General features: G+C 40.8%; 1 protein-coding gene across 1 annotated transcript in view; it reads left to right on the top strand.

Moving 5' to 3' along the window:
* Positions 1 to 27838, top strand: part of CNTN4 (contactin 4) — a 910670-nt gene that overhangs the window by 600501 nt on the left and 282331 nt on the right. Inside the window, exon 5 of the mRNA XM_038772663.1 lies at positions 80 to 255. Coding sequence (XP_038628591.1) covers positions 80 to 255 — 176 coding nt within the window. The remainder of the gene's footprint in view (positions 1 to 79; positions 256 to 27838) is intronic.

Below are 27838 nucleotides of genomic sequence, written 5' to 3'. Positions count from 1 at the left end.
GCTTTCTACATGTTTTAGACAGTGCAGAACTATTTAGTAATGGAACAAAGATTTATCTCCTGGAATTTTTATACTACAGGTGGAAGTTCAATGGAACAGATGTCGACACTGGTATGGATTTCCGCTATGATATAGTGGAAGGCAGCTTGTTGATCAATAATCCCAATAAAACCCAAGATTCTGGAACATACCAGTGCGTCGCAACAAACTCGTTTGGAACAATTGTTAGCAGAGAAGTCAAACTTCAGTTTGCTTGTAAGTAGCAATTTTATTTCATGGTAATCTGCATGCCGATATCATCATGCTGAGAAACTTTAAGGTTGTTTCTTTCTTTAGTTAGACATCCTTTGCTCAGCAGCTATCCTCAATTATAAAAATATCTTGATTTATAGGGTAAACTGTAAAATCTGAGGGGACGTTAAACTGTTCTATTTTTATTGGTACTGCGAGACTTTGAATGCATATTTAGAAGTGCAAAATGATTATGAATAGAGAGGGAGGAAAAATACCCAGTAGCTGAGAAGAATACATTCTGAAACCATTAAGCAATGACAGCGGTCAATATGTTTTTATGGAAAACAGGAGTTTTAAAGCTTTGAGAGGATTTGAAAGAAAATGATACTTGGAAATAGGAAATCAATCAATAGAGGCCAAAAGAAGCTACAGCAGATGTGCCCTTTATAACATAGGGTCTTGTGGGAACTGTAGATTAACTGCAATTTATAAAGCGTGGTTTTGTATGGAGGTGTATATCTGGCATAAAAATGAGAGATTCTTGTAGAAGTTAACTACAGATATAAATCTGGTTGAACTGTCTCATTTCTCATTAATAAAATTCTCCCAGGAGGCTCAATATCAAATATACCCAGTAGCCAATATTTAACCTAGTTTGCCATTTGGATGCATTTCCAAGTAATAATAATAATAATAATTGGCATTTATTAAGCGCTTACTATGTGCTAAGCACTGTTCTAGACAGGATGCAGAAGTGGAATTGCAGAATATTCTTCTGACAACCTGAGTCTGTACAGAATATGATACAGTGTCGGAAAAATAGTTTTATACGTGCATGCCACAACCAGTCATGGCGGGAATATGTATAGGGTGAGTTTTCCTAATCTCCATTCTTCAATAACATAATTCCTGTGTTATAGGAGAACTGATTTATTTGAGAAATGAATTTTTTAAGAAATACTAATATGTGGTTTCCAGGATTACATTATTTCTGAAATTTTGCTGAGATTAGCTATAAACAGCCTTTGGGGACCAGTAATAGGAGGAAAAGGGTTCTGATTGTGAAAGCCACCTAAGCATATTCCAAGCATTATCTGACATGTATAAAGTACATGGTTAAGTAGTAGTTATATGTGTGTGTGTATATATATATATATATATATAATGTATAATACTATACTATTATATACATATATATATAATAGTATAGTATTATGCATAATATAAGATACATCTGGTTTATTCCATTATCAACTTTGTTCATAATAGTAATTATGTTTATTGACAAGCTATTGCATCTAATGTTAGGTATATCATTTCTTGGTTAGTTTGTTATATCATTAACATTTCCTAGGGCATAATGTTGTGTACCTTAATTGTGCATAAATATGTGCTTGCAATTCTAATTTAATATGTTTCAGGTTCCTTAATGAGAATAATTAATAACTGTGTTTCTGCTATAAATGTTAAGATGCAAATCCCCAATTTATAGGCAACTCGGCTGCAATATTGACGTTTAATGATAAATAACTGTGGGTAGGTAAACTACTTATCCCAGAGCAGTAAATGGCATATTACCCATTTTCTTCCTCCCAAACCTGTGGCTGCTTTTTTTCCTTGTCGGAAAAAGATGCACTCTTACCGTGGATCATAATGAACAGCTTCCTGGAGAATAATCTAATAACTTCACATTTCAGCATGTCAAGGTGATTGCTTCATAAATATTGTTTTGGGCCTCCTTCAAAGAAGTTCAGCTGTTTTGCAACAGCCTAGATCATCCAAATCAAGGACTAATGCTATCCATCATGCTAAAGCTTAGAACTGTTATAATTCACAGCTAAGTACCTCCAAATTGCTTTGGTATAATCAAATCATTTAACAAAATCAAGTTACCTAACTGCCTTAGGAGGCCGAAGTCCTTGCCTATGAGGGGGGTTTGATTGGGTGGCTTCCCAGGTGAGCAGTGGCATGTAGACTAGACATTCTGATTTGCATTCCATGCTGACTTTCGCTAAACTCCTCAACAGATATTTTTTCCCCCACCTCCTGACTTCCCTTAGGTGTAAAATGGGGATCATTTTCACCAGTCGGTGAGGATTAATAATAGAAATGCTTGTATGGAGCTCTTTGCAAATGTAACTGATATAATCATCCTCAGCATCATCATCATCATCATCATCATCATCATAATAGTATCTGGAAGCCAATGAGTATATTAAACATGGCTATACTGCCATGGTTGCTGTGCAGCTGGGACAATAAAACAAGTTAATGAATTCATGACGTTATCATTAGAAGCACCAAAATTGTTTGGAGGGTAGTTATTATCATTATTGATAATAATAATGATAATGAATAATGGTATCCAAAATCTAATGAAAGTATTAGTTGTACTGAGACTGGGCAAAACTCTCACACCTTTGAATTCTGGTCAGCAAACTAGTCGAACTTTTTTTTGCAGTTTGACAAAACGATGCAGTTTAGCAGACTGTTCCCTGGGCCTATGCTTAGTAGATGTACAGTAGGTAAGGTTGACAGAGGTACCAAAACTGTTATGGAAACTGCATATCAAATCGATCAATCAGTGGTATTTATTGAGTACTTACTATGCACAGAGCAGTGTACTGAGCACTTGGGAGGCACATTCCCTACCCACAATGAGTTTATAGTCCAGAAATTAGGGTTAATTATCATCTCTGTGGCTTGGGTCTCTTTGTTTGCATATCCTCAGGAACTAGGATTCATTATACACTGTCTTCAGTTCACATGACAACCATTTTGGAAACCTGACCAGGATTTTTATCTTGACCACAGGTTATTACACTATATTTGGCCAGTTTTCATATTTTATCATGTGCCCTGATCAGATTAGTTTGAGAAATGAAAATCAATAAGAAGAACAACCATCACAATAATGAATACAACTCTCCCTCCTCTCTCAGGGAGAATAAGGCTGAGGTAAATCTGTAGACAAACCTCTCCAGGGATTTATGTGGAGGGAGAATAATTCATCTCAGGGAGAATAATTCATCTCCCCTATATGCCCAACACTACATGAAGTTCATGCAGAGGGTTCATCCTAGATGGTGTACGGAGACATTTTGGGGGTATGCATGAGGATTGTGTTGTTGACCTTGAGATGGATCCAGATCTGGAAGATTACTGATTTATTAGAGAGCATTTCTATGTATGGTGGGGGTGGTGGTGGTGGCGGGGAAAGGTGGGTATTGAGACAGCTAAAGGACCTAGTAGAGCTGTAGAGTAGAGATTGGAGAGATGTGTCCAGCAGCAGTGGGCAGGCATTGAGTTCAGGAGCTCAGGAGCAGGAAAGCTTCAGCTGGGAGAAGTTCTCTTCACTCTGTCAATGGGTTAGACCAATTCATTTTTCTTTCTGCGTCACTGATGAACTTGGATCGGTACCCTTTAAGCATTTGATATTCCCTTCTCCCTCAGCCTTAAAGCACTTATGTACATATCCCTAATTTATTTTAGTGTCTGTCTCCCCCTCTAGACTGTAAGCGCTTGGTGGGCAGTGAGTGTGTCTACCAATTCTGGTGTATTGTACTCTCCCAAGCTCTTAGTACACTGCTCTACACACAGTAAGCGCTCAATAAATATCATTGAATGATTGTAGAACAGCTAGATCATTTGAATGTTCTGGACGATGGGCGTTTTATTGGGGTTTTAAAGAAACCTGAAGGCTTGAGGTGATTCTCTCCCAAAATGTGTATGTACACACATGCACATATACATACCTCTGTGGCATTAAATGAGTCTACTGGCTGACATATAGTCTGATGCACATCTCTAAGCAGACATTTTCCAACTTGCATGGGAAACAGAAGAGTGAATAATAATAATTTTCCTCTGCTTCCTTTTCTTTTTCCTCCTTCTATTCCTTCAAATCATCATCATCATCATCATTTCAGGAAATTATTACTTCCATTTGCCGATCTTTAAAATATTCATTGCTTTTATAATTGAATAATCATTTTGTCTTGGCCAAAAATTGAGGGGAATAAATCTGGGTGAAAGCTGGAGTTTTGTTAGATAGGCAAATACAAGATTGGGTTGACTGATTTTTAATTAAGAAGGTTGCTTTAATAGGCAAAGTTTTGTGTCTTAGCAATAAAATGTTGATGGATGACTGTTTGGATAAATAAATTGCAAAAATTTAGATCAATTAAATTTTAATCAGGTTCAGAAGATTTTGATTGCAAAACCAAAAACATTTATCAATGGAAGTCTTTGATCTTCAGTATAATAGTAAATTATTCTCATTGGAGCTGATATAAGAGCTCAAACCCAAACTGGCTAGGTCCTAAAGTGCTATTTTTGTCACAGAATTTGTCACTAAAGCAGAACAAGAAGATTTAGAATTATGATAGTGATATGTTTAAGACCTTAAGAGATTCTTAATATAACCCATGCCATCAATTCCATGGTCTGGAGTGGTCCACTGAGAATACCTACTATCTATGGATTCATTGAAATCTATCTGCCTGACCCCCAATTCGGCCTCCTTCTACTTTCAGTGAGATCCTATCCATGCATGCAGATGTAGCTGAAAATATTGCATGAGTGACACCTTCTTTCACACTGTCTGTACCTTAAAGATAGTTCCTAGTGCACTGACCCATAAGCCTCTAGACTTTAAACTCATTATGGGCTGGGAATGTGTCTACCACCTCTGTTATATTGTACTCTCCCAAGCACTAAGTACAGTGCTCTGCACACGGTAAGTGCTCAAAAACTATCATTGATTGATTATTGTAGGCCTCCTCTGTCCCAGGTTCTGTACTGAAAACTTGGGAGAATCATAGACATTGATTCAAGCAAGGTCTTTGGCCCCCAGGGAGCTCACAAGAGGGCTACAGATGGGAGCGCAAACAAACAGGAAAAGATCAACGGATGAAATCCATCAAAAACAACAACAGTAAAAATGGCAGTTATTGCTGAGAGGAAATAGTCCTTGGACTCTTCTCAACCATAGACAGCCTAAACCGCCACAACCTTTCCAGTCTTCAGCAGACATTGCCTGATTAGTTTTCTTCTCCCCCATCATGTCATCTAAACTATTACCCAGGCATATATAAATTCACAGCTGTGTATAAACTGATTTATGTACCCTGCTGTCTAAAATTTAATCCCGTACCCGTCTTTCCAGTCTTTCTCTTCCTATAAATAACTTAATTAGTATCTGCCTCTCGTTGCATATAAATTTCTTGAGGACAGATATCATAACCTCTATTTCTAGTGTACTCTCCCAAGTGCTTAAGTATAGTGCTCTGCCACTGAAGGAATACAAATAAATGAGGAACCAGAATTAAGAGCATAGATGCAAATGATAAAAGCAAAGGTAGACAAATAAATACATTTAAACATGAGGATGACTGGTGGATGACATGATCAAATTATCTGCCTTGTGGAATATTGTCCCCCTCTCGACCATGTCACTCTATTTTGGAAAAATAATAATAACAGTAATAATAGTAATAATAATATTTGTTACTAAACCCTGTTGTAAGCCCTAGGGTGGATTCAAGAAAATGAAGTCAAATAGGATTCCTTACTCACACAGTCTGAGAGGGAGGGAGAACAAGAATTGAATTCCCATTTTACAGATGAGGAAACTGAGGCGTTGAGAAGTTTAAGTGACTTGCCCAATGTCACCCAGCCGACAAGTGGCAGAGCTGGGATTGGAACCCACGTCTCTTGGCTCCTCGATCCGTGGTCTTTCCACAAGGCCACGTTGCTTCATTACGCATGGAAAAAGAGAGAAAAGACGAAAGTCTTATCAGTCACATTTGCTACTCATTAATAGTTCAAGTGAAAAGCCAGGTGGGAGAGGCGATGGAAGCACTTGGATGAAACCGGAGGTTTGGATTATTTGTGGATTACCATTGATGTCTGTCTCCCACAGGCACAGACAATACAGTGCTATAGTTTTGTGTTATGATATGGTTCTATAAAATCAAATAATGAAAATCAGGAGATACTCTTGGGGCAAAATGGAAATGCTAACTCCAGTCATTCAAAAGCTAATCATTTTGATTTATCTTCTATATTTATCCTCCCTTTCATTATGGAACCAGTCTCTAGGCATCGTGCCCTGTAATAGCCCAACATGGTTCATGCTTCGGAAGCAGTTTGAAGTGGCTCAGATAAGCTAGTTTACCCTGGACTTCTGGGCTTCTTCCTTTCACTAGGTCATTTGCCCTGGATTTGACCCCTTTGTCAGGTACTCTTAAGACCAAGAAACGTACTATTATCACACTTAAAGTTTCTAACCTACCTGCAGCTCTAACAATTCAACTGTAGCCTCTCAAGCATTGTGACTATTACATTTTGTGCCATTTTTAGCTACAGAAAGCCCTTTTATTGTAGAGTCCAAGGCTCAGTTGTCTTACCAGTCAGCACCATTCACTGCTTTGGCTTTAATAGGAGCCATCCATTATTCTTCTGTCTGGCATGTGTTTTATGCTTTTTGATTTCCTAACTATAAATCTGAATTCTTTAGGGGAATAAAACCTGCTTTAAAGTTCAAAGGTTAAATTTTAAAACGAGGGTCCTCATAAAAAGCAGTTTATTAGAAGGTCTAAATTATTCTCATGTACCTTTTTCATTGTATATTAAATTTTGTAGCAGCGACTAAACTCCCTGTAGAGGTCAAGGGGGTGTCAGTAATTTATCCTGGAAATATGTATTTAGGTTACAAGCTTATTGTGATGAAAGTGTGAATATGCCCCCGCATACGTGTATGGCTGTGTATCATTAACATTGAAAATGTCTTTTTTCCCTTAACTTGCTAGTTGTCTTAGAAATTGAACACATTCATGAAATGTCAAAAATATGCTCATGTGACTCCATAGGTTTCAATTATAGACACTCTAAAACCCATATTTTTAATATTCCACGTTTACTAAAAATATTTTCAACATCTGATTTTGTTTTTCGTATTACCGAGACCTCTATTACTGTTCCAGTTTTAAAAACGATATAGGAATAACAGCTGACCATTGAATGAATAATAGATTAGCACTTTCCATACCAATGGAAGGAAGGATTATTTAACCATCTGAATCGCTTTTTCAGGAATTTGTGTGCCAAATGTGTTCGTGTTTTCTTAGTAGTGTTAATTGTATTTATTGAGTGCCCTGCATTCCCTGTCCTAAGTCCTTGAGAAGGTAGAATAGAAGCAGGAGACGGTTTCTCTGCCCACAGTTCAGAGCAGCGGTTATGCAGAACTTTTGGAAATAAACTTATCTGAATCAACTGCATGATTTATTGAACTTAAATATCCAGATTGTGTGGCTACACTGTCTGAATTCACCAGAAAATTATCAGCCTTTCCCTTCACTGTCCTGTGTATACTTGGCATTAGGAAGCATTCGTTTGTCACTTCTACTTCCCAAGCTCTTAGTACAGTGCTCTGCACACAGTAAGCGCTCAGTAAATACGATTGATTGATTGATTCTAATTTTGACATATCCTTGAACATCAATATTTATAGTAATAAATAATGGGGGCACTCCGCTCTTTCCCCGCTAATTAATCTCACTTCTCTGCTGCTACACCCCAGCCGGAACACTTCATTCCTCTCAAGCCGGTGTGTTCACTGGGCTTTTCTTGTCTTTCCCACCACAGACCTCTTGCTGTATCGAGACCTGTATCGAACTCTCTCCCCCATCACATCTAGCAGATCACTGCTCTCTCCATCTTCATGGGTTCGAATCCCGGCTCCACCACCTGTCTGCTGTGTGACCTTGGGCAAGTCACTTAGCTTCTCTGAGCCTCAGTTACCTCATCTGTAAAAATGGGGATTAAGACTGTGAGCCCCACGTGGGACAACCTGATCACTTTGTATCCCCCAAGCGCTTAGAACAGTGCTTTGCACGTAGTAAGCGCTTAACAAATGCCAACATTATTATTATTATTATTATTATTATTCAAGGCTCTCTGAAATCACATCTCCTCTGGGAGGCCTTCCCTGATTAATCGCCCATCTCCCAGCCCTATGTCCCCACTACTGCTACTTCAGCACTTCTGCATCACCGAAGCACTTGGGTAGTGGCCTCCAACCCTGTAACATTTATATACAGATCTTTAAACTCTGTCGTTTCCGTTGCTGTTGTTTTAGTGTCTTTCTCCTCATGCAAAATTTTAAACTCCTCGAAGGCTCTTTACCAATTAGTAACATTTATTGGGCACTTACTGTGGGGAGAGCACCGTACTAGTGTTTGGAAGAGAGATGCAATCCCTGCCCCCAAGGAGCTTGCAACCTATTATTATTACTATTATTAATTGTATTTATTGAGCGCTTACTGTGGCACTCAAGCACCCTGGCTCAGTGGAAAGAGCACGGACTTTGGAGTCAGAGGTCATGGGTTCAAATCCCAGCTCCGCCAATTGTCAGCTGTGTGACTTTGGACAAGTCACTTAACTTCTCCGTGCCTCAGTTACCTCATCTGTAAAATGGGGATTAAGACTGTGAGCCCCCCGTGGGACAACCTGATCACCTTGTAACCTCCCCAGCGCTTAGAACAGTGCTTTGCACATAGTAAGCACTTAATAAATGCAATCATGATGATGATGCAAAGCACTGTACTAAGCACTTGGGCGAGTACAGTGTAACATCAAACACTTTCCCTGCCCACAAGGAGCTCACAGTCTAAAGTCACAACCTGGAAAGGGAGGAATCACATCTACTCTCCCAAGCACTTAGTACAATGAAAGTTAAAGTGTAGGGGGAGTGTCTGTTCAGTTTTGGGTTGTTAATAATAACAATAATAATTATGGTATTTGTTAAGCACTTACTATGTGCCAGGCACTGTACTAAGCGCTTGGGTGGATACAAGCAAATTGGGTTGGACACAGTCTCTGTCCCACATGGGGCTCACAGTCTTAATCCCCATTTTACAGATGAGGGAACTGAGTCCCAGAGAAGTTAAGTGACTTGCCCCAGGTCACACAGCAGACAAGTGGCAGAGCCAGGATTAGAACCCATGACCTTCTGATTCACAGACCAGTGCTGTATCCACTACGCCATCTCTGCTGGGGTATACAGATTGGTTGAAAGCTGAGCATTTCTGGAAGAAAATTCTGTGGAGCATTTTCAGGGTGATGGAACATATAATAATAATAATAATAATAATAATAATAATGGTATTTATTTAGCACTTACTATGTGCAAAGCACTGTTCTAAGCACTGGGGAGATTATAAGGTGATCAGGTTGTCCCACGGGGGGGCTTACAGTTTTAATCCCCATTTGACAGATGAGGTCACTGAGGCACAGAGAAGTTAAGTGACTTGCCCAAAGTCACACAGCTGACAGTTGGCGGAGCCGGGATTTGAACCCATGACCTCTGACTCCAAAGGCCGGGCTCTTTCCACTGACCCACGCTGCTTCTCCAATCATCATATGTCGTGATGCATTCAAGGAAGCATAATTTGCTTCATTTCAGTCCATTCAGTGTATTGTACTTTTCCAAGAGCATAGTATAGTGCTCTGCACACAGTAAGAAGTCAATGAATACCATCGATTTATTATCAGCAAAAAAAATTGGGATTGTGTCTACCTAATGATGATGGTATTTATTAAGCGCTTACTGTGTGCCCAGCACTGTTCTAAGCGCTGGGTTGGATACAAGGTAATCAGGTTGTCCCACGTGGGGCTCACAGTCATAGTCCCCATTTTACAGATGAGGTAACTGAGGCACAGAGAAGTTAAGTGACTTGCCCAAAGTCACACAGCTGACAAGTGGCAGAGCCAGGATTAGAACCCCCCTTCTAGACTGTGAGCCCGCTGTTGGGTAGGGACCGTCTCTATATGTTGCCAACTTGGACTTCCCAAGTGCTTAGTACAGTGCTCTGCACACAGTAAGCGCTCAATAAATATGATTGAATGAATGAATGAACCCACGACCTCTGAACCCCAGGCCCGTGCTCTTTCCACTAAGCCACGCTGCTTCCCATGGTATTATGTCCACCCAAGGTCGTAGTACAAAGTTCTGCACACTATAAGCACTCACTAAATGTCATTGATTGATTTATTGATTCATTAACTAAGGGAAGCTAGCAAATGAAATTCAGTTTTTGGAGGTACCAGGTATTTCCAATTTAATGCTTTCAGTTTGGGTCTGCTCCAAAAGTTCTGTATCCCTTTTAAAACTTAAGTGATGCATCTTAGATGTCATGACTAACCACGCATGTGAAAAAATTCACGCAATGCAGATGTCTAAATCCCCCGCCCTAATTGAGAATCTGATAGAGATGTGGTTCCTTTAAATCACTATACCATACAATTGAGCATGGGAAAAAACTGAGACACAAAGATGACGTGCTGTGCTTTCTAAAGTGGTATTGATCCAAAGAAAAAATTCTATCATTACGACTTTGTTTCTTCTGTTATTAGATGACTGACAAGAGTTTAATCACTTTATCAGTTGGATGTTGGCACAATTGAATGACAGTTGTTCACCGTACTATTATTGAGCTGACACATCATGATTGATTTTTCAAATAGGCCTATTGTTTGCTTCTGCTAATCAGAGCCCAGTTTATGTATTCGTAAAAGCAGAAGTTTAATGAAGTGTCTTTGCCCTTCATGAATGAGCATTATTTTATTTGATTTTCTTATTGACTGATGATGATTATAACGATGAAGCTTTGTTGAAATACTATCAGCAGAAAATGGACACTCAGTGAACATCTTGTTTGGCCATCACAGACTCCATTCCTAGCTGAAATGCAACTATTTTGAGTAGCACTTCTTTAATGGATAGAGTGAAGACTTGGGATCGCAGAGGAAGTGGACAATTCTCACTGAAGCCTTTAAAGACCTCGAGGAAGGAGAAGTTAGTGGTAATAATAATAATGATGATGGCATTTGTTAAGCGCTTACTGTGTGCAAGGCACTGTTCTAAGCACTGGGGAGGTTACAAGGTGATCAGGTTGTCCCACGAGGGGCTCACAGTCTTAATCCCCATTTTTACAGATGAGGTAACTGAGGCACAGAGAGGTTAAGTGACTTGCCCAAAGTCACACAACTGACAAGTGGCAGAGCCGGGATTTGAACCCATGACCTCTGACTCCAAAGCCCGTGCTCTTTCCACTGAGCCAGCACCTTTGAAAAAACTCCCCAAATTTTAGAGGCCCTCGAAGTGGCCGTCTTATGTCATCAATCAGTCAATCATATTTATTGAGCACTTACTGAATGCAGACCACTGCTGAGCACTTGGGAGGGTTCGACACAACAGAATTGGAAAACGCATTCCCTGCCTACGAGTAGCTTACGGTCTTTACATATCTATTCTATTTATTTTATTTTGTTAATATGTTTGGTTTTGTTCTCTGTCTCCCCCTTCTAGACTGTGAGCCCACTGTTGGGTAGGGACTGTCTCTATATGTTGCCAGCTTGTACTTCCCAAGCGCTTAATACAGTGCTCTGCACACAGTAAGCGCTCAATAAATGTGATTGATTGATTGATTGATTCTAAAAAAAAAACTTCCCATGTTGACTTTGGTTCTGTCAGAATGTATGTTACTTCCCTGGGAATCAATTTGACAGATATGGAAGCTGAGGACACAATCTCATGGCAAAAATATCTTGTTTCCATGAACTAAACCTAATGTTTGTCTACCCTATCAGGTGGACTGGCCATTGAAAAGGAGAAAATCCCCCAGTTGCCTGAGTTAGATGCCATTATTAATGTTAAAGTGCTGGTGGAATCTGTAAAAGTATTTTACCTGCCATCAGGTTTCCTCACATACTGTAGACACCAGGTGCTCTTTGTGTCCACTGAAGGCAAGCAAGAGGAAATAGATGTAACTCTCAATGGGAGGAACTTGTTAGAGGCTTACAAAAAGTTTCTGTTTATAGGAGTTGAGAAACACTGGAACATGCTATCAAGGGAAGAGACAAAGGAATTTAATTCTTAGGTGTTTTTACATAAATGAGTGATGGCAATGGTGGGCTCTCCTGTCAAGAGTAATGGCCAAGTTTCAGTCCCGAAACTTAGATATAGTGATAATCGCTTGCACATCCCTGCAGACCATGTTCCTTGTTGCAGCACTGAGTGTGCAATGAGCAAGGTGGTGCACAGGGATGTAGCATATTGAGAAAGAGCAAGGAACTGTTTATCTTGGGTATGGAGGGGAGAGAAGCTAGTGGTATAGTGAGCGCCTCTAAATTTTCTGCTTTATTTTCCAGCTCTTTCATCCCTTGTTTACACTTCACACACAATTCCTTCTTTCTTTTCAAAGCCACTTCTGACCTTTCCAACTTTATCACTCTGCACAAAGACAGTAATGCTAATAATAATGGCATTTGTTAAGCACTTACTGTGTGCCAGGCACTATATACTAAGTGGGATGGTTAAAAAGCAAATCGGGTTGGACATAGTCCCTTTCCCATGTGGGGCTCACAGTCTCAATCCCCATTTTACAGATGAGGGAATTGAGGCCCAGAGAAGAGAAATGTCTTGTCCAAAGTCACACGGTAGATGAGCGACAGAGCCGCGATTAGAACTCATGACCTCCTGATTCCCAGGCCCATACTCTATCCACTATGCCATCCTGCTTCCATAGAAAAGTTATTTGAGTGGGGAGTGGGGAGAGACAAACGGCAGGGAGATCAGGGAGGAGGCTGATGCACTCCAGTGGAAAACCTACAAAATGGGAATGTAGATGAACTGTTTGAATGCCCAGTTCTGTTTCGGGTATGAATTTTGACTTCTTTACACATTTTGAGTTCTGTGGTGGGAAGACACTTGAAGGGTGATCTTTGATTTTTCTCAATACTACATGTATATATACTACACATGTATATATACTACACAGCACCTGTATATATGTTTGTACAGATTTATTACTCTATTTTACTTGTACATATTTACTATTCTATTTGTTTTGTTAATGATGTGCATCTAGCTTTACTTCTATTTATTCCGATGACTTGACACCTGTCCACATGTTTTGTTTTGTTGTCTGTCTCCCCGCTCTAGACTGTGAGCCCGTTGTTGGGTAGGGACCGTCTCTATATGTTGCCAACTTGTACTTCCCAAGTGCTTAGTACAGTGCTCTGCACACAGTAAGTGCTCAATAAATACGATTGAATGAATGAATATATATATATACAGTATATATTTAATATATGGAAGAAAATGATTTAATAGAATGAAATGAAATCATGGGATAAAGTCATGGCGTAGGTGCATGGATGTGTCTAAAAAATGTCTGATGTCTTTTAGACTGTGAGCCCACTGTTGGGTAGGGACTGTCTCTATATGTGGCCAATTTGTACTTCCCAAGCGCTTAGTACAGTGCTCTGCACATAGTAAGCGCTCAATAAATACGATTGATGATGTTGTCTGATTGCTCTCGATTAATCTCTTATATTTATAGAACACTTACTGTGTGCAGAGAACTGTATTAAATACTTGGGAAAGTACAATATAACAGATTTGGGAGATATGTCCCCTGCCCAGAAGGCACTTACATTCTAGGGTCATTAAAATCAATTATGCATATGAATATAAATGCTGTGGGGCTGAGGGTGGGGTGAATGAAGGATTAAAATCCAAGTGTAAGGGTGAAGCAGAAGGGAGAGAGAGTAAGGGAGATGAGGGCTTAGTTGGGGAAGGCCTCTGGGAAGAGATGGGATTTATATAAGGCTTTGAGGATGGGGATAAGGCTTTGAAGACGGGGAGATTTATTGTCTGTGGATTTGATAGGGGAGGGAGTTCCAGGCTAGAGGCAAGATGTGGGAAAGGGGTTGGCAGCAAAATAGATGAGATTGATGTACAGGGAGTAGGTGAGGTGAGGCAAGAGGGGACAAAGGTGGTTGAGTGCTTTAAAGGCAATGGAAAGGAGTTTCTGTTGGATGTGGAGGTGGATGGGCAACCACTGGAGGGTCCTGAGGAGTGGGGAAACATGGACTGAATGTTTTTGCAGAAAAATGATCCGGGCAGCAGAATTTTTGCTTGCCAACCCATTTTGTTTCTGAATGCTTAATAGAATTGACTGATAGGGGTCTAGTGCACCCCAAGCACTATGTACACTGGAACTGGTAATCTTACATTACTTTATACCTGGGGAGGGAATTACCTTACCTCCTTCCCCTCCCCACAGCACCTGTATATATGTATATATGTTTGTACATATTTATTACTCTATTTTACTTGTACATATTTATTCTATTTATTTTATTTTGTTAATATGTTTTGTTTTGTTGTCTGTCTCCCCCGTCTAGACTGTGAGCCCGCTGTTGGGTAGGGACCGTCTCTATATGTTGCCAACTTGTACTTCCCAAGTGCTTAGTACAGTGCTCTGCACACAGTAAGCGCTCAGTAAGTACGATTGAATGAATGAATGAATGAAAGTAAGTAGAAGCAGCATGGTTCAATGGAAAGAGCACGGGCTTTGGAGGAAGAGGTCATGGGTTCAAATCCCGGTTCCACCAACTGTCAGCTGTGTGACTTTGGACAAGTCACTTAACTTCTCTGGGCCTCAGTTCCCTCATCTGTAAAATGGGGATGAAGACTGTGAGCCCCCCATGGGACAACCTGATCACCTTGTAACCTCCCCAGCACTTAGAACAGTGCTTTACACATAGCGCCTAATAAATGCCATTATTATTATTATTAAGTAAGGACTGGAGTGGGGAGAGACAAAAGGCAGGGAGATCAGGGAGGAGGATGTAGTGCAAAAACTTACAAAATGGGAATGTAGATGAACTGTTTGAATGCCCAGTTCTGTTTTGGGTATGCTTGAACATGTTATTTTTTTTAGCATGGTGAACAACTGCCCCTCATGGTATTTTGAAAGTCTAATTGAGATCCTGTAACCAAAATTATTTTGTTCCTGGTGAAAAGAAAGCCAGGTGAAGTGAAGATGTAGTATAGTAGTGTATTTATAGAATGTTTTTTAATGTGACCATGCATATGCTCCCTAATTGTTCGTGCAGGAAAACATTGAAATAGAAATGCTAAATTTAATTGGCCTTTTTTTTTAATAGTGCTGGTAAAAATATGTCAGAATGAAAAGTAGCATGATAAAGTACTGGCACTTAGAGATCAAGGAATGGTAAATAGTCCCTTGCTCCTCTTCAATGTTCTGCATCCCACCAACTGAGATTTAGATTTTTTTTTAGTTAAGGTGTATATATACACACATTTATATATATATATATATATATATATATATATATATATATATATATAATCATGTGTATATGTATGTACACAAAGTTAATTATGGCAGAAAGTTTTTTTTAGAAGCCTCAAAAGATACCCTCAACAAAAAGCAGGCAGGCGAGGAACCTCTATAGTGAAGTGATTCCTTTGCCAAAGTTAATTCTTTTCCAATTAATGTTACCAAATAGGTGACTTTAAAAATTTGACTTACTAAAATGGAATATAGGGAAAATCTGTAACACAATCGGGGCATGACATAAAATCAGTTATAAGTATTTTAAAATGCTGTTCCATATACATATTAACTATGAAAATTAAGTTTAAAGCTGTTCGCTTGGCTCAACCAGCGAACTTCATAGTCAAATCAAGATTTACTTTGGGAATTGGTATTGTGTTGGCCATGATATGTTTTAATGTAGTTGTGCAGCAAATTACACAGAATTCTGTTTAAGGGTTAATCTATACTGTCAATCAACTTGGAAGAGTACCATTGATTTGCTCTTCTGGATGTAAGCTCCTTGTGGGCAGGGATCACATCTACTAATGCCATTGTATTGTACTCTCCCAAGTGCTTAGTACAGTGCTGTGCACAAAGTAAGCACTCAATAAATACCACTGATTGTTTGATCAATAGTAGACAAGATTCCTAACCTCAAGGAATTTGTAATGTAGCAAATTACAATTTTAGAATAATACCACCTTACTATTCAACAAAATACATTTTACTATTTACCTGTATTGGTCATACTATTTTTTTCATTTATTTAGAACTGTTTTCATTGGTGCAATAAACCTCAATAAAATTTGCCTAAAAATAATGATAAAAACAAAAATAATAGGTCACATGGATTTGGGAATCTGCAATCCCTCGTGGAAAGAACATGGGCTGGGGAATCAGATGGCCTGGGTTATAATCCTGGCTCTGCTACTTCTCTGCTGTGTTACCTTGGGCAAGCCACTAAACCTATCTGGGCCTCAGTTTTGTCATTTGTAAAATTGGGACTCAATACCCATTCTCTGTCCCTCATTAGACTATGAGCCCCATGTGGGACAGGGAATGTGACCAACCTGATGATCTTGTATTCATTCATTCATTCAGTCATATTTATTAAGCACTTACTGTGTGCAGAGCACTATACTAAGTGCTTGGGAAAGTACAGTACAACAATAAACAGTAGCAGTCCCTGCCCATAACGAGCTTAGAGTCTAGAGGCGAGGAGGAAGACATCAATACAAATAAATAAAATTACAGATACGTACATAAGTGCTGTGGGGATGGGAGAGGGGAAGAGCAAATGGAGCAAGTCAGGACAATGCAGAAGGGAGTGGGAGATGAGGAAAAGTGAGTCTTAGTCTGGAAAGGCTTTGAAGCGGGGGAGAGTGATTGTCTGTCAGATTTGAGGAGGGAGAATGTTCCAGGCCAGAGACAGGACACGGGCGAGACGGGCAAAATCGAAACACAGTGAGAAGGTTAGCACTAGAGGAGCAAAGTGTGCTTTCTGAGTTGTAGAAGGAGAGAACTGAGATGAGGTAAGAGGGGGCAAGGTGATGGACTGCTTTGAAGGCAATGCTGAGGAGTTTTTGTTTGGTGCGGAGGTGGATGGGCAATCACTGGAATTTTTTAGGGGGCAGGGGAGGGTGACATGACCTGAAAGATTTTGTAGAAAAATGATCTGGGCAGCAGAGTGAAGTATGAACTGGAGTGGGAAGAGGCAGGAGGTTGGGAGGTCAGCAAGGAGGTTGATGCAGTAATCTAGGCGGGGTAGGAGGAGTGTTTGTATTAACATGGTAATAATAATAATAATGGCATTTATTAAGCGCTTACTATGTGCAAAGCACTGTTCTAAGCGGTGGGAAGGATACACGGTAATCATGTTGTCCCACATGGGACTCACAGTATTAATCCCCATTTTACAGATGAGGTAACTGAGGCACAGAGTTAAGTGACTTGCCAAGTCACACAGCTGACAAGTGGCGCAGCCGGGGTTTGAACCCATGACCTCTGACTCCAAAGCCCTTGCTCTTTCCACTGAGCCACGCTGCTTCTCCAAAGAGCAGTGGTAGCAGTTTGGATGGAGAGGAAAGGATTTTAGCAGTGTTGTGAAGGTGGGATCGCCAGGATTTGGTGATGGATTGAATATGTGCATTGAATGACAGAGAGGAGTCAAAGATAATGCCAAGTTTACGGGCTTGTGAGACAGGAAGGATGGTGGTGCCATCCATAGTGATGGGAAAGTCACGGGGAGGAGAGGGTTTGGGTGGAAAGATAAGGAACTCTGTTTTGTACACGTTAAATTTGAGATTATGGGAGGACATCAAGGTAGGATTGTCTTGAAGTCAGGAGGAGTTGCAAGACTGGAGAGAGGTCAGTGCTGGAGATGTAGATTTGGTTATCATCAGCATAGAGGTGGTAGTTGAAGCCATGGGAGAAAATGAGTTCTCCAAGGGAGTGGGTGTTGATGGAGACTAGAAGGGGACCCAGAACTGAACCTTGAACAACCCCCACAGTTAGGGGGTGGGAAGCAGAGGAGGAGCCCACAAAGGAGACTGAGAATGAACTGCCAGAGAGATGAGGAAAACTAGGAAAAGACAAGAGTCAGTGAAGCCAAGGTTGGATAAGGACTGAGCTCAGTAAGGTGTTTGGCACATAGTTAACACTTAAATACCACTATTGTCATTATTTGTCCTCCAGTTGGGCTTGAATTATTTCTGCCTCCAAATTCAGAGAAAACTCAGTGGTATAGTACACAAATATGGGGTCATCTCTTCCCTTTAAACTGTAAGCTCCTGGTGGGCAGGGAACATGTTCTATCCACTAGGTCACACTGTTTACTCCATTTTGTAGGAAAACTGCACCCGTATTTATGTAAAACTACACTAGCAAAGCACTCGCTGGCTCCTTAGCACCCTGTTATTCAGCCAACTGCGAAGAGCTTGATATACTCCCATCCTCAACCCCACTGCATCTATGCATATATCCATACTTTATATTAATGTCTGTCTCCCCCTCCAGACTGTAAACTCCCTGTGGCAGGGAACACGTCTACCAACCCTGCTGTATTGCATTCTCCCAAGCAGTTAGTACAGTGCTCTACACAGAGTAAGCGCTCAATAAATACGATTGATTGATGGAGGAGGACTGGATGCTTTTTGACTCTCCCCGTTGACATAATCCCACTCTTTCTAACTTGCCCCAAATTTACAGATGCAATTTCTGCAAATTGGTCCATAGAAGTAGCCACTCCCACCTTTTCTCCCTTCTGGACTTATCCATCTTCTTTTACTCCTTTCTTTGTCAATCACCTAGTAAAGTACGAACATCCTCCTATTGCAAAACACCACAGCGTTACCCACCCACCCATGAAGACCATAAAATGGAGTAGAACGGAAAAGCAGAACATATTCGATTTCTTTTACATCCACTAACCTCTTTCTCTCAAGGTACATATCTTGATTTATTTTAGGCACTGGGCCCAGGGTTGGTGTTATTACTGGTGAACTGAAAAGAGGTTTCTTCTCCAACTTATCCTGTGAAGCTCCATAGCCAATTCGTGAAGGCTCCATCTCTACAGAAGGATATTTTGTTGATTTATGCGCACACACTCCTCCATCTGGGACCAAGCAAATCAGTGCCTTTGATCACTGGAGAGGAATCAAGATCCTAAATCCATCATCAGTTTGACCTGTCTGAAGAACATATAGTTTTTAAATCCATAGACATTCATAGACCACTCTTTCTCTGATGCTGCATCATTGCCTCATTACTCATTTAACACTGCAACAGCCCCTATGAATTGGAGAGGAGAAAAAATGGAAAGGCACCGACAGTGCAGACGGCCAGGTGAAATGCTCACAACAAAGGAGTTATAAAAACTAAGTGTCGTGTGAGTCAGAACCGCCGATTGAAAAGCCGATGCAGTGGGAATAGCAGGACTTTAAAAGCAGCACTTAGAGAATGGCAAAATGTTCTGAGAGACCTACATTACCATTCAGGCAAAGCCACAGGGACCATACTTGGTAACCTGGTCGTTGCAAGCATAGTGCCACACTGTAGTTTTGAACTGATTTTTTTTTTTATTCCAAAACATAAGACAATATATAATCACGAACAGAACTCCAAATGCAATGGAGCTGCATGCGTGAGGTTTACTCTCCTATGCTTTTCTCTTGCCATGCAGATATCTCCTCCTCTAGACTATAAGCTCATTGTGGGCAGGGAATGTGTCTTGTTACATTATACTCTCCCAAGGGCTTAGTACAGTGCTCTGCAGTAAGCACTCAATAAATACGATTGACTGACGGACTGACTGACCTCCTGGCTACTGGAGAAAAGTGTAGAAATGTATCCTCTTTCAGTAGAAAATGCCCCAAGGAAGGCAGAAAGAGCAGATTCCACCAGTACTGAGAGGCTTCTTGCTGGGATAAAGCCTGAATTACTCACTCCCATTTCTTCCACAGTAATAGGCTCATTGGTAGGTATTGCTACCTAATAATAATAATTGTGGCACTTATTACGCACTTACTATGTGCCAAGCACTGTCCTAAGTGCTGGGGTATATACAATTAACTAGACTGGAGACTGTCCAATCCTACTTGGGGCTTCCAATCTAAAATGGGAGGGAAAACAGGTTACTGAATCCCCATTTAACAGAGCAAACGGAGGCATGGAGAAGTTAAGTGACTTGTCCAAGGTCAAACAGCAGGCAAGTGATAGAGCTTGGATTAGAACCCAGGTCCTCTGACTCCCAGGCTTGCGTTCTTTCCACTAAGTATATGTATATGGGTAGCAGGCCCTCATCTCAACTTAAAAAATCTCGGATTTAAATTTAATAAAATGAAAAGCCTGGCAAATTGGAGAATTGGAAAAACCCTTCTATGCCGCTTTTTCTAAATTTATCATCTTCCTCCTCCTTTCTTATAATAATAATAATTATTATTATAATATTTTTAAGCACTTACTATGTGCCAAGCACTGTTCTAAGCACTAGGGTAGGTACAAGTTAATCAGGTCAGACACAGTCCCTTTCCCACATGGTGCTAACACTCATCCCCATTTTACAGATGAGGTAACAGGCACAGAGAAGTGAAGTGACTTGACCAAGGTCACACAGCAGGCATGTGGCAGAGCCGGGATTAGAACCCAGGTGCTTTTAACTCCAGGCCTGTTCTCTATCCACTTAAGCCACACTGCTTCTTCTGTCATACCCTTTAACCTTTACCTTTCCTTCTCCCTCTACCTCTATTTGTCTTCCTCTTTTAATCCCTCTCCCTCTTGCTCTTTTTTTAACTCCCTCTTTCCTTATCTTCCCCCCAGTAATCAATCATATTTATTGTGTGTTTACTATGTGTAGAGCACTTATAATAGTAATAATAATAATAATGATGGTATTTGTTAAGCACTTAGTATGTGCCAAGCACTGTTCGAAGTGCTGGCGTAGATACAAGGTAATCAGGTTGTCCCACCTGGGGCTCAGTCTTAATCCCCATTTTACAGACGAGGTAATTGAGGCACAGGGTATTTAAATGACTTGCCCAAAGTCACACAGCTGATAAATGGCAGAGCCGTGGTTAGAACCCACGACCTTTGACTCCCAAGCCCGTGCTCTTTCCAGTAAGAAACGCTGCTTCTCTACCCTCCCTGCTCAGAAACTCTGTAACTTCTGCCTTTCATCAGTGACATTTAGTCTGGCTGTCCATCCTGACACTGTTTTCTCTATGATATTTCCTAGATCTGCCCCTCCATTTACAGCCACCATCCAGGCCCAACCCTTTGTCATTTCCCCTTAACTTTTTCACGAGAGGCAGTGGTGCCTAGCAGAAACAGCACGAGCCAGAGAGTCAGCGGAACTGTGTTCTAAACCTGGCCCTGCCACTTGCCTGCTGTATGACCTTGGACAAGTCACTTCACTTCTCTGTGCCTCTGTTCCCTCATCTGCACAATGGGGATTCAATGACTGTTCTCCCTCATACTTAGATTGTGAGCCTCACGTGGAACCCGATTATCTTTTACCTACCCCAGCACTTAGTATAGTGATTGACACACTTAAGAACCACAACCATTATTAATTTTCACTCCCTTCCATCTGCCCATATGTATCTTATCTACATGCTCTGTTCTTGTTGAATCTAGACATAATGTCTCATATTTTCCAATCATGTCTTTTTTTTCCATGAGAGCTAAGCTCCCATTTGATTCACAGCTATATCCACATTAGAGAGGTACTGGGTAGAAAATATAGCCTTCGACTTTTACAGTGAAAGTTGTTGATGAAAAACATGTTTTGACTAATCCTTGAGAAGAATGTATGAGAAATCCAGAACCTGGAACTAGAACTTTCTGGGTTCCAATCCTGAATTTGACCAACAGCTATCTTTCCCTCTTCCAAACAACAGAACTAGGTAGACTCACCTTGTGAGTTTTAAAGACCTTAACATGAATAGGGATGGCCATTAATCACTGAAGGATTTGAGCATGAAATGCAGAGAGAATTGCCAAGCCCAAGGTGTTTTTGATTTCCTAAATATAAAAATGGGACACCTTAAAAATAGTCGTGCTGATGGCCATCTCCTGGTCCTCTTTCCCAATTGTCTATACATTTTCAATTGTGTTATGTCCACCAGAAAAAGGTCATTTAGTGTCTTCAACATGCATTTGTTGGTCTTCTGTATTTACTCCTAGTACTTTGGGCATTACACACTCTATATGGCTCATGTATTGCACACACATTTTAAAAACCCCCACAAAACTTTATATAATTTTTAGATGGAAAATCGAGTTTGTTGGAATAATATTATACTCTTCTAGGCAAGACAAATTAAATTCCGTGCTCAAACCGTGGGTCACAAATTTGATTTTTTGACGGCAACTACATAGCAGAGGAGTCCCAAGGCTTAGTCTAACAAATAGGCCCTCTCAACTATCATGGGCATTTTCTCCAATCTACAGTGTACACTGCCCTTCAAAATCCCCACTGCATTCACTCATAGCTATTATAAAAATTTTAATTTGCTCTAACCATGAATCAATTTGAGAAGTGCTATTTCAGACAGGAAATGGAACTGGTAGCACTGTGGACTCTGTTCTCCTAGTTTATTAAAGAAATTTGTTTCATTGAACTGACTCTTTTTAGTATATTATAATGCATGAAGTAACTGATATTGTTTCATTTAGTGTGATGCAAATGATGGCAGAAAGCACAGTAATAGCCAACTTTTAATGAGAATGCTTTAGGGCTTTAACCTAGCCAATCCAAAATAATTTATCTCGGATAGTAGTGAACGCAAATTATTCACAACATTATACAGTTAACGATTGTCGCAATATTCCCAGAGCTGTAATGTTTCCTCTTATACAAGTGCCAGAGTCTACTCCATAACTTTTATCATTAGTTGCTAAGAAACAAATTGCAATTGTAGCTCCAATTCTTTACTGTGGTAGTCATTTAATCTGCTGAAGTGCATTCATTTCTTTCTAATGATTAAATGATCAACAAAGTAATTCTTCCAAGAATAATTAATAATGGAAGTATTTGAGAAAGCCACCCAAGTTTGTAGGGTTTTTTTGAGGGGGGAGATAAACAAATTAATTGACACTATTGAATTAAACTGAATTGAGGATTTGAATACCTGAATGAAATGATTTCCATTTCTGAGGTGGTGACTGCAGTCTTTGATGAGTTATTTAATGAAGAGTAATTAAATGATCAAGCCTCTTGGAAATCATTCTTTTGAAGAATAAAAGAAGGGAAACTGGAAGTTAAGAATTCTATCACCCAACTGGCAATTTTGTGATTGTTTTCTGTTTACACAATTTAGGAAGGTTTGCCTTATTAAAATGAGCTCTCTTGTTTTATGAAGAATCACTGTAGGGCTCGTTCAGGTAATATATTCCCTTTAATTAGGCTCATATTAACACTCCACATACATTAGCAAAATACATAGTGACACGTTACTCATTTATTCATTTATTTGAAGATCCTGGTGACCATTATAACCTCATGATTAAATACAAAAGGATGAAAATTTAAAGTGGTGCATAGGCTCTTAGCCACAAAATTCCCTCCAACTTTAATGGAATTCATGTGGCCGAAACCTCTGAGCACTATCAAAAATGTTGGGGTGTAGGTTTATTTTATATTTTGAGCCAATGGTGCTCTAAATGGGAGCTAGATAAATCTAATTGTTCCATAAATCTATATTGTAAAGGCCAGTGGTAATACAATTTGGCCCTAGATGTTGTTAGCTGGGCTATTTTTAGGACTGGATGTCTACGATTAATGCCTCTGTGGTTCAGTCCATTTCATCCACTGCTGCCTGGCCTTACTTGATGCATCCTGCCATTCATAGCTATTATCCACTGTGAAATTCATCATCCAAAATCCTTAGCAAGTATAATAAACACAGAGCTAATTAAATAGACACTGTCACTACCCTCTAAAAGCCAAGGTTGGACTCTGATGAAGGTTGAAGTTCACTGGGGCCAGCCCACGCATCAAAATCTATGCCGAGTACATAAGTCTACCTCCTCCGACAATAGAAATGTTTTCAAAATCATGTTTTGTGATAATAATAATGATGGCATTTGTTAAGCGCTTACTATGTACCAAGCACTGTTCTAAGCACTGGGGGGATACAAGGTAATCAGGTTGTCCCACATGGGGCTCACAGTCTTAATCCCCATTTTACAGATGAGATAACTGAGGCACAGAGAAGTTAAGTGACTTGCCCAAAGTCACACAACTGACAAGTGGCGGAGCCAGGATCAGAACCCATGACCTCTGACTCCCAAGCCCGTGCTCTTTCCACTGAGCCATGCTGCTTCGTAGTTGCAGGGATCCCCGGGAAAATAAAAATATTATTAGCCCTAGAAAGAGAATACCTTCTCTGTCACCATGTTAAACCCAGCATCTCTGAAGTAAGAGCAGTCTTCGGAAGTAAAATATGATTAAAGATCATTCATCTTGATGAGGATCAAAGCCATGCAGGACCTCCTTCACCTCATTATCAGGTACTTAATATTAGTTTGGTTCAATTCCTCATGCCAGGAAAATTCTTGGTGTGTATGGTTGCGTGGCCACCTCCCCTCCCCTCTTTTCCCCCACTTCTTCAGCCAGGACTCTCTCTGTCATTTTAGTGTCTCACTCCCCTGCTAGATTGTAAACTCCTTGATGACAGGGATCATACCTACGTACTCTATTGTATTCTCCCAAGCACTTCATACAGTGTTTTGCCTACAGTAAGCACTCAATCAATCCTATTGATTGAGGAGGGAGGGTCAGAATTAAGCAGAGCCTTACAGGCACGTAACACTGTGCTGAACACTGATAATAATAACTGTGGTGTTTGTTAACTGCTTGCTAAGTACCAAGTACTGTGTAGATACAATATGATCAGGGCAGGCACGGCCAATGTCCTTCATAGGGCTCACAGTCTAAATGGGAGCGATTAATAGATATCGAATCCTCATTTTACAGACGAGGAAACTGAGACACAGCAAATTTAAATGATAATAATAATGATAATAATGATGGCATTTCTTAAGCACCTACTATGTGCTTAAGCACTGGGGTAGATACAAGGTAATGAGGTTGTCCCACGTGGGGCTCAGGGTCTTCATCCCATTTTACAGATGAGGGAACTGAGGCCCAGAGAAGTCAAATGATTTGCCCAAGGTCACACAGCTTATCAGTGGCGGAGCCGGGATTAGAACCCTCGACCTGTGACTCCCAAGCCTGGGATCTTGTCACTGAGCCACGCTGCTTCCCTTTGTGATTTGCCCAAGGTCCCACAGCAGGCGTGAAGCAGAGTCAGGATTAGAACCCAGGTCCTCTGATTTGCAGGTCCATGCTTTTTACACTAGCCCATGCTGCTTCGGCCTTATAAGAGCACAATCTAAAGTCCTCCCTGAAAGGATTTTATGTTGCCAACTTGTACTTCCCAAGCGCTTAGTACAGTGCTCTGCACACAGTAAGCACTCAGTAAATACAATTGAATGAGTGAATGAATGAAAGGACCCTCTCCAATACATGTGTACTGATCCCTTGTCGGTCTCCTGCGATAACTCAGTGTCTTCCCTGAGAATCCTGAAAGAGATAGGGCAGCTTCCCGAGCTGCTTCAGGAGTAAAGGTGGCCTAGATACTGGAAGCCAGGGACACTTTAGTTCGAAAACTGACTTTGATGCTTTTGATGCCTCCGTGGTCATGAACAGACCACTTCCTTTCTCCGTCTCCTTATCTATTTAATGGATAGTAAGGAAAGGAAAAATAAAGTACCACTCAGAGGGCCTGGTGAGCGGGACGGTACTTGATGTTTGTAAAGTGCTTTCAAGGGAGACCACAGACTTGTGGTTGAAGGGGATAATGGATCAATTTTCCATTCCTTCCAAGTGCCTCATGGATCCCAGTCAGCTTCTCTGTTCCAATTTCCTTGGATGAATGCAAAATGCAGCCTCCGTAGTCAAAGGAAAATAGGGACAAAAGTAATCACCTGGGTATTTTAGGCTAAAAATGCTTTCATATGCCTTATCCAGGTTAATGCCTCAATTTCTTTCCTCACCTTGGCTGTGGACTCTACAAACAGTTGTTATTACTGAGGGCCAGGAGAGTGATCCTGGTCACTGCAGTCCTAATATCAGATAGGCAGATTGTGCATAGTGCTCAGTATAAGAATTGTCTTCTCATTTGGATCTGGGCTTTACAAAACCACGTTCACTATCATCCTTTGTTGACCCAGGGTGGGAGAAGAGGAGATTTTAGGGTAGAACTTCTGCTCTTTAACCTGTCTCCCCATTCCATAAAATTCTACCACCACCTTCTCATCCTTCCCAAAGAGACTTCAAACAATCCAAGGACCTGCAATCTAGGAGATTTCATGAGTCATGCCCAGCCTGTCATCATGTATGGTCAATCCATCAATGATATTGATTGAGCTCTTATTGTGAGCAGAGCACTGTACTAAACACTTGGGAAAGAGTATAACAAAGTTAGTAGACACGATCCCTGCCCATGAGGAGTTTAAAGACTATAGGGGGAGCTGGATATTAAAAGAGATTACAGATAGGAGAAATAGTAGAGTACAAAATATATTTATATAAATACTGTGGGGTTGGGGTGAATATCAAAGTGCTTAAGGGATACACAGCCAAGTGCATAGTCAACACAGAGGGGAGTGCTTAGTCTGGGAAGGCCTCTTGGAGGAGGTGTGATTTTAGAAGGGCTTTGAAGGGAGTGAGAAGGTAGTGTGTTGGACTTGAAGAGGGGGAGAGTTCCAGGCCCAAGGTAGAACACGGGCGAGGGGTCAGTGGTGGGATAGCCGAGGTCAAGGTACAGAGAGTAGGTCAGTGTTAGGGGAGTGAAGTTTGTGGATTGAGTTGTCGTAGGAGATCAGCAAGGTAAAGTAGGAGGGGGAGGGCTGATAGAGTGCTTTAAAGTCACTCACTTAAAGTGCCTTAAGAGAAGCAGCTGGCTCAGTGGAAAGAGCCCGGGCTTTGGAGTCAGAGGTCATGGGTTCAAATCCCGGCTCCGCCAATTGTCAGCTGTGTGACTTTGGGCAAGTCACTTAACTTCCCTGTGCCTCAGTTACCTCATCTGTAAAATGGGGATAAAGACTGTGAGCCCCCAGTGGGACAACCTCATCACCAGTGCTTAGAACAGTGCTTTGCACATAATAAGCACTTAATAAATGCCATTATTATTATTAAGGTCAATGGTAAGGAATTTCTGTTTAATGCAGAGATGATTCTGCAACCATGGGAGGCTTTGGAGGAATGGGGAGATAGGAACTGAACATTTTTAGAAGAAAAATGGCCCAGACGTATGGATTGGAGAGGGGAGAGACAGGATGTGGGGAGGTCAACGAGGGGGTTGTTGCAGTAGTCAAGGAGGGATAGGATAAATGCTTGTATGTGAGGTGGAGAGAATAAAAATACAACCGGGAGTTGCAAGTGTCGAGTGGGCTGGAGCAACATGGACTAGTGGAAAGAGCATAGGCCTGCTAGTCAGAGGGCTTGGGTCTTAATCCCAACTTTGCCACTGGCCTGTTGTGTGACCTTGGGTAAGTCACTTAGCTTATCTTTGCCTGTTTCCTCACCTGTAAAATCAATCAATGGTATTTATTGAGCACTTATTATGTGCAGAGCACTGTACTAAATGACAAGAGCTTGAACCAGGGTGGTTGGTGGTGGTGCGCTCGGAGAGGAAGGGGCAGATTCAGGAAATTTTATGTAGAGATAAACGGGCAGGATGTGAAACTGAGGGAGAGAGCTAAAGGCCAGGGAGGAGTGGAAGATAGCACCAAGGTTGTGAATCATCATCATCATCAATCGTATTTATTGAGCGCTTACTGTGTGCAGAGCACTGTACTAAGCGCTTGGGAAGTACAAGTTGGCAACATATAGAGACAGTCCCTAC

The sequence above is a fragment of the Tachyglossus aculeatus genome, chromosome X1, assembly GCF_015852505.1.
Source record: "Tachyglossus aculeatus isolate mTacAcu1 chromosome X1, mTacAcu1.pri, whole genome shotgun sequence".
NCBI lineage: Eukaryota > Metazoa > Chordata > Mammalia > Monotremata > Tachyglossidae > Tachyglossus > Tachyglossus aculeatus.
Note: the sequence above shows the minus strand (reverse complement) of the source record. Positions and strands in the feature narration are given on the sequence as shown.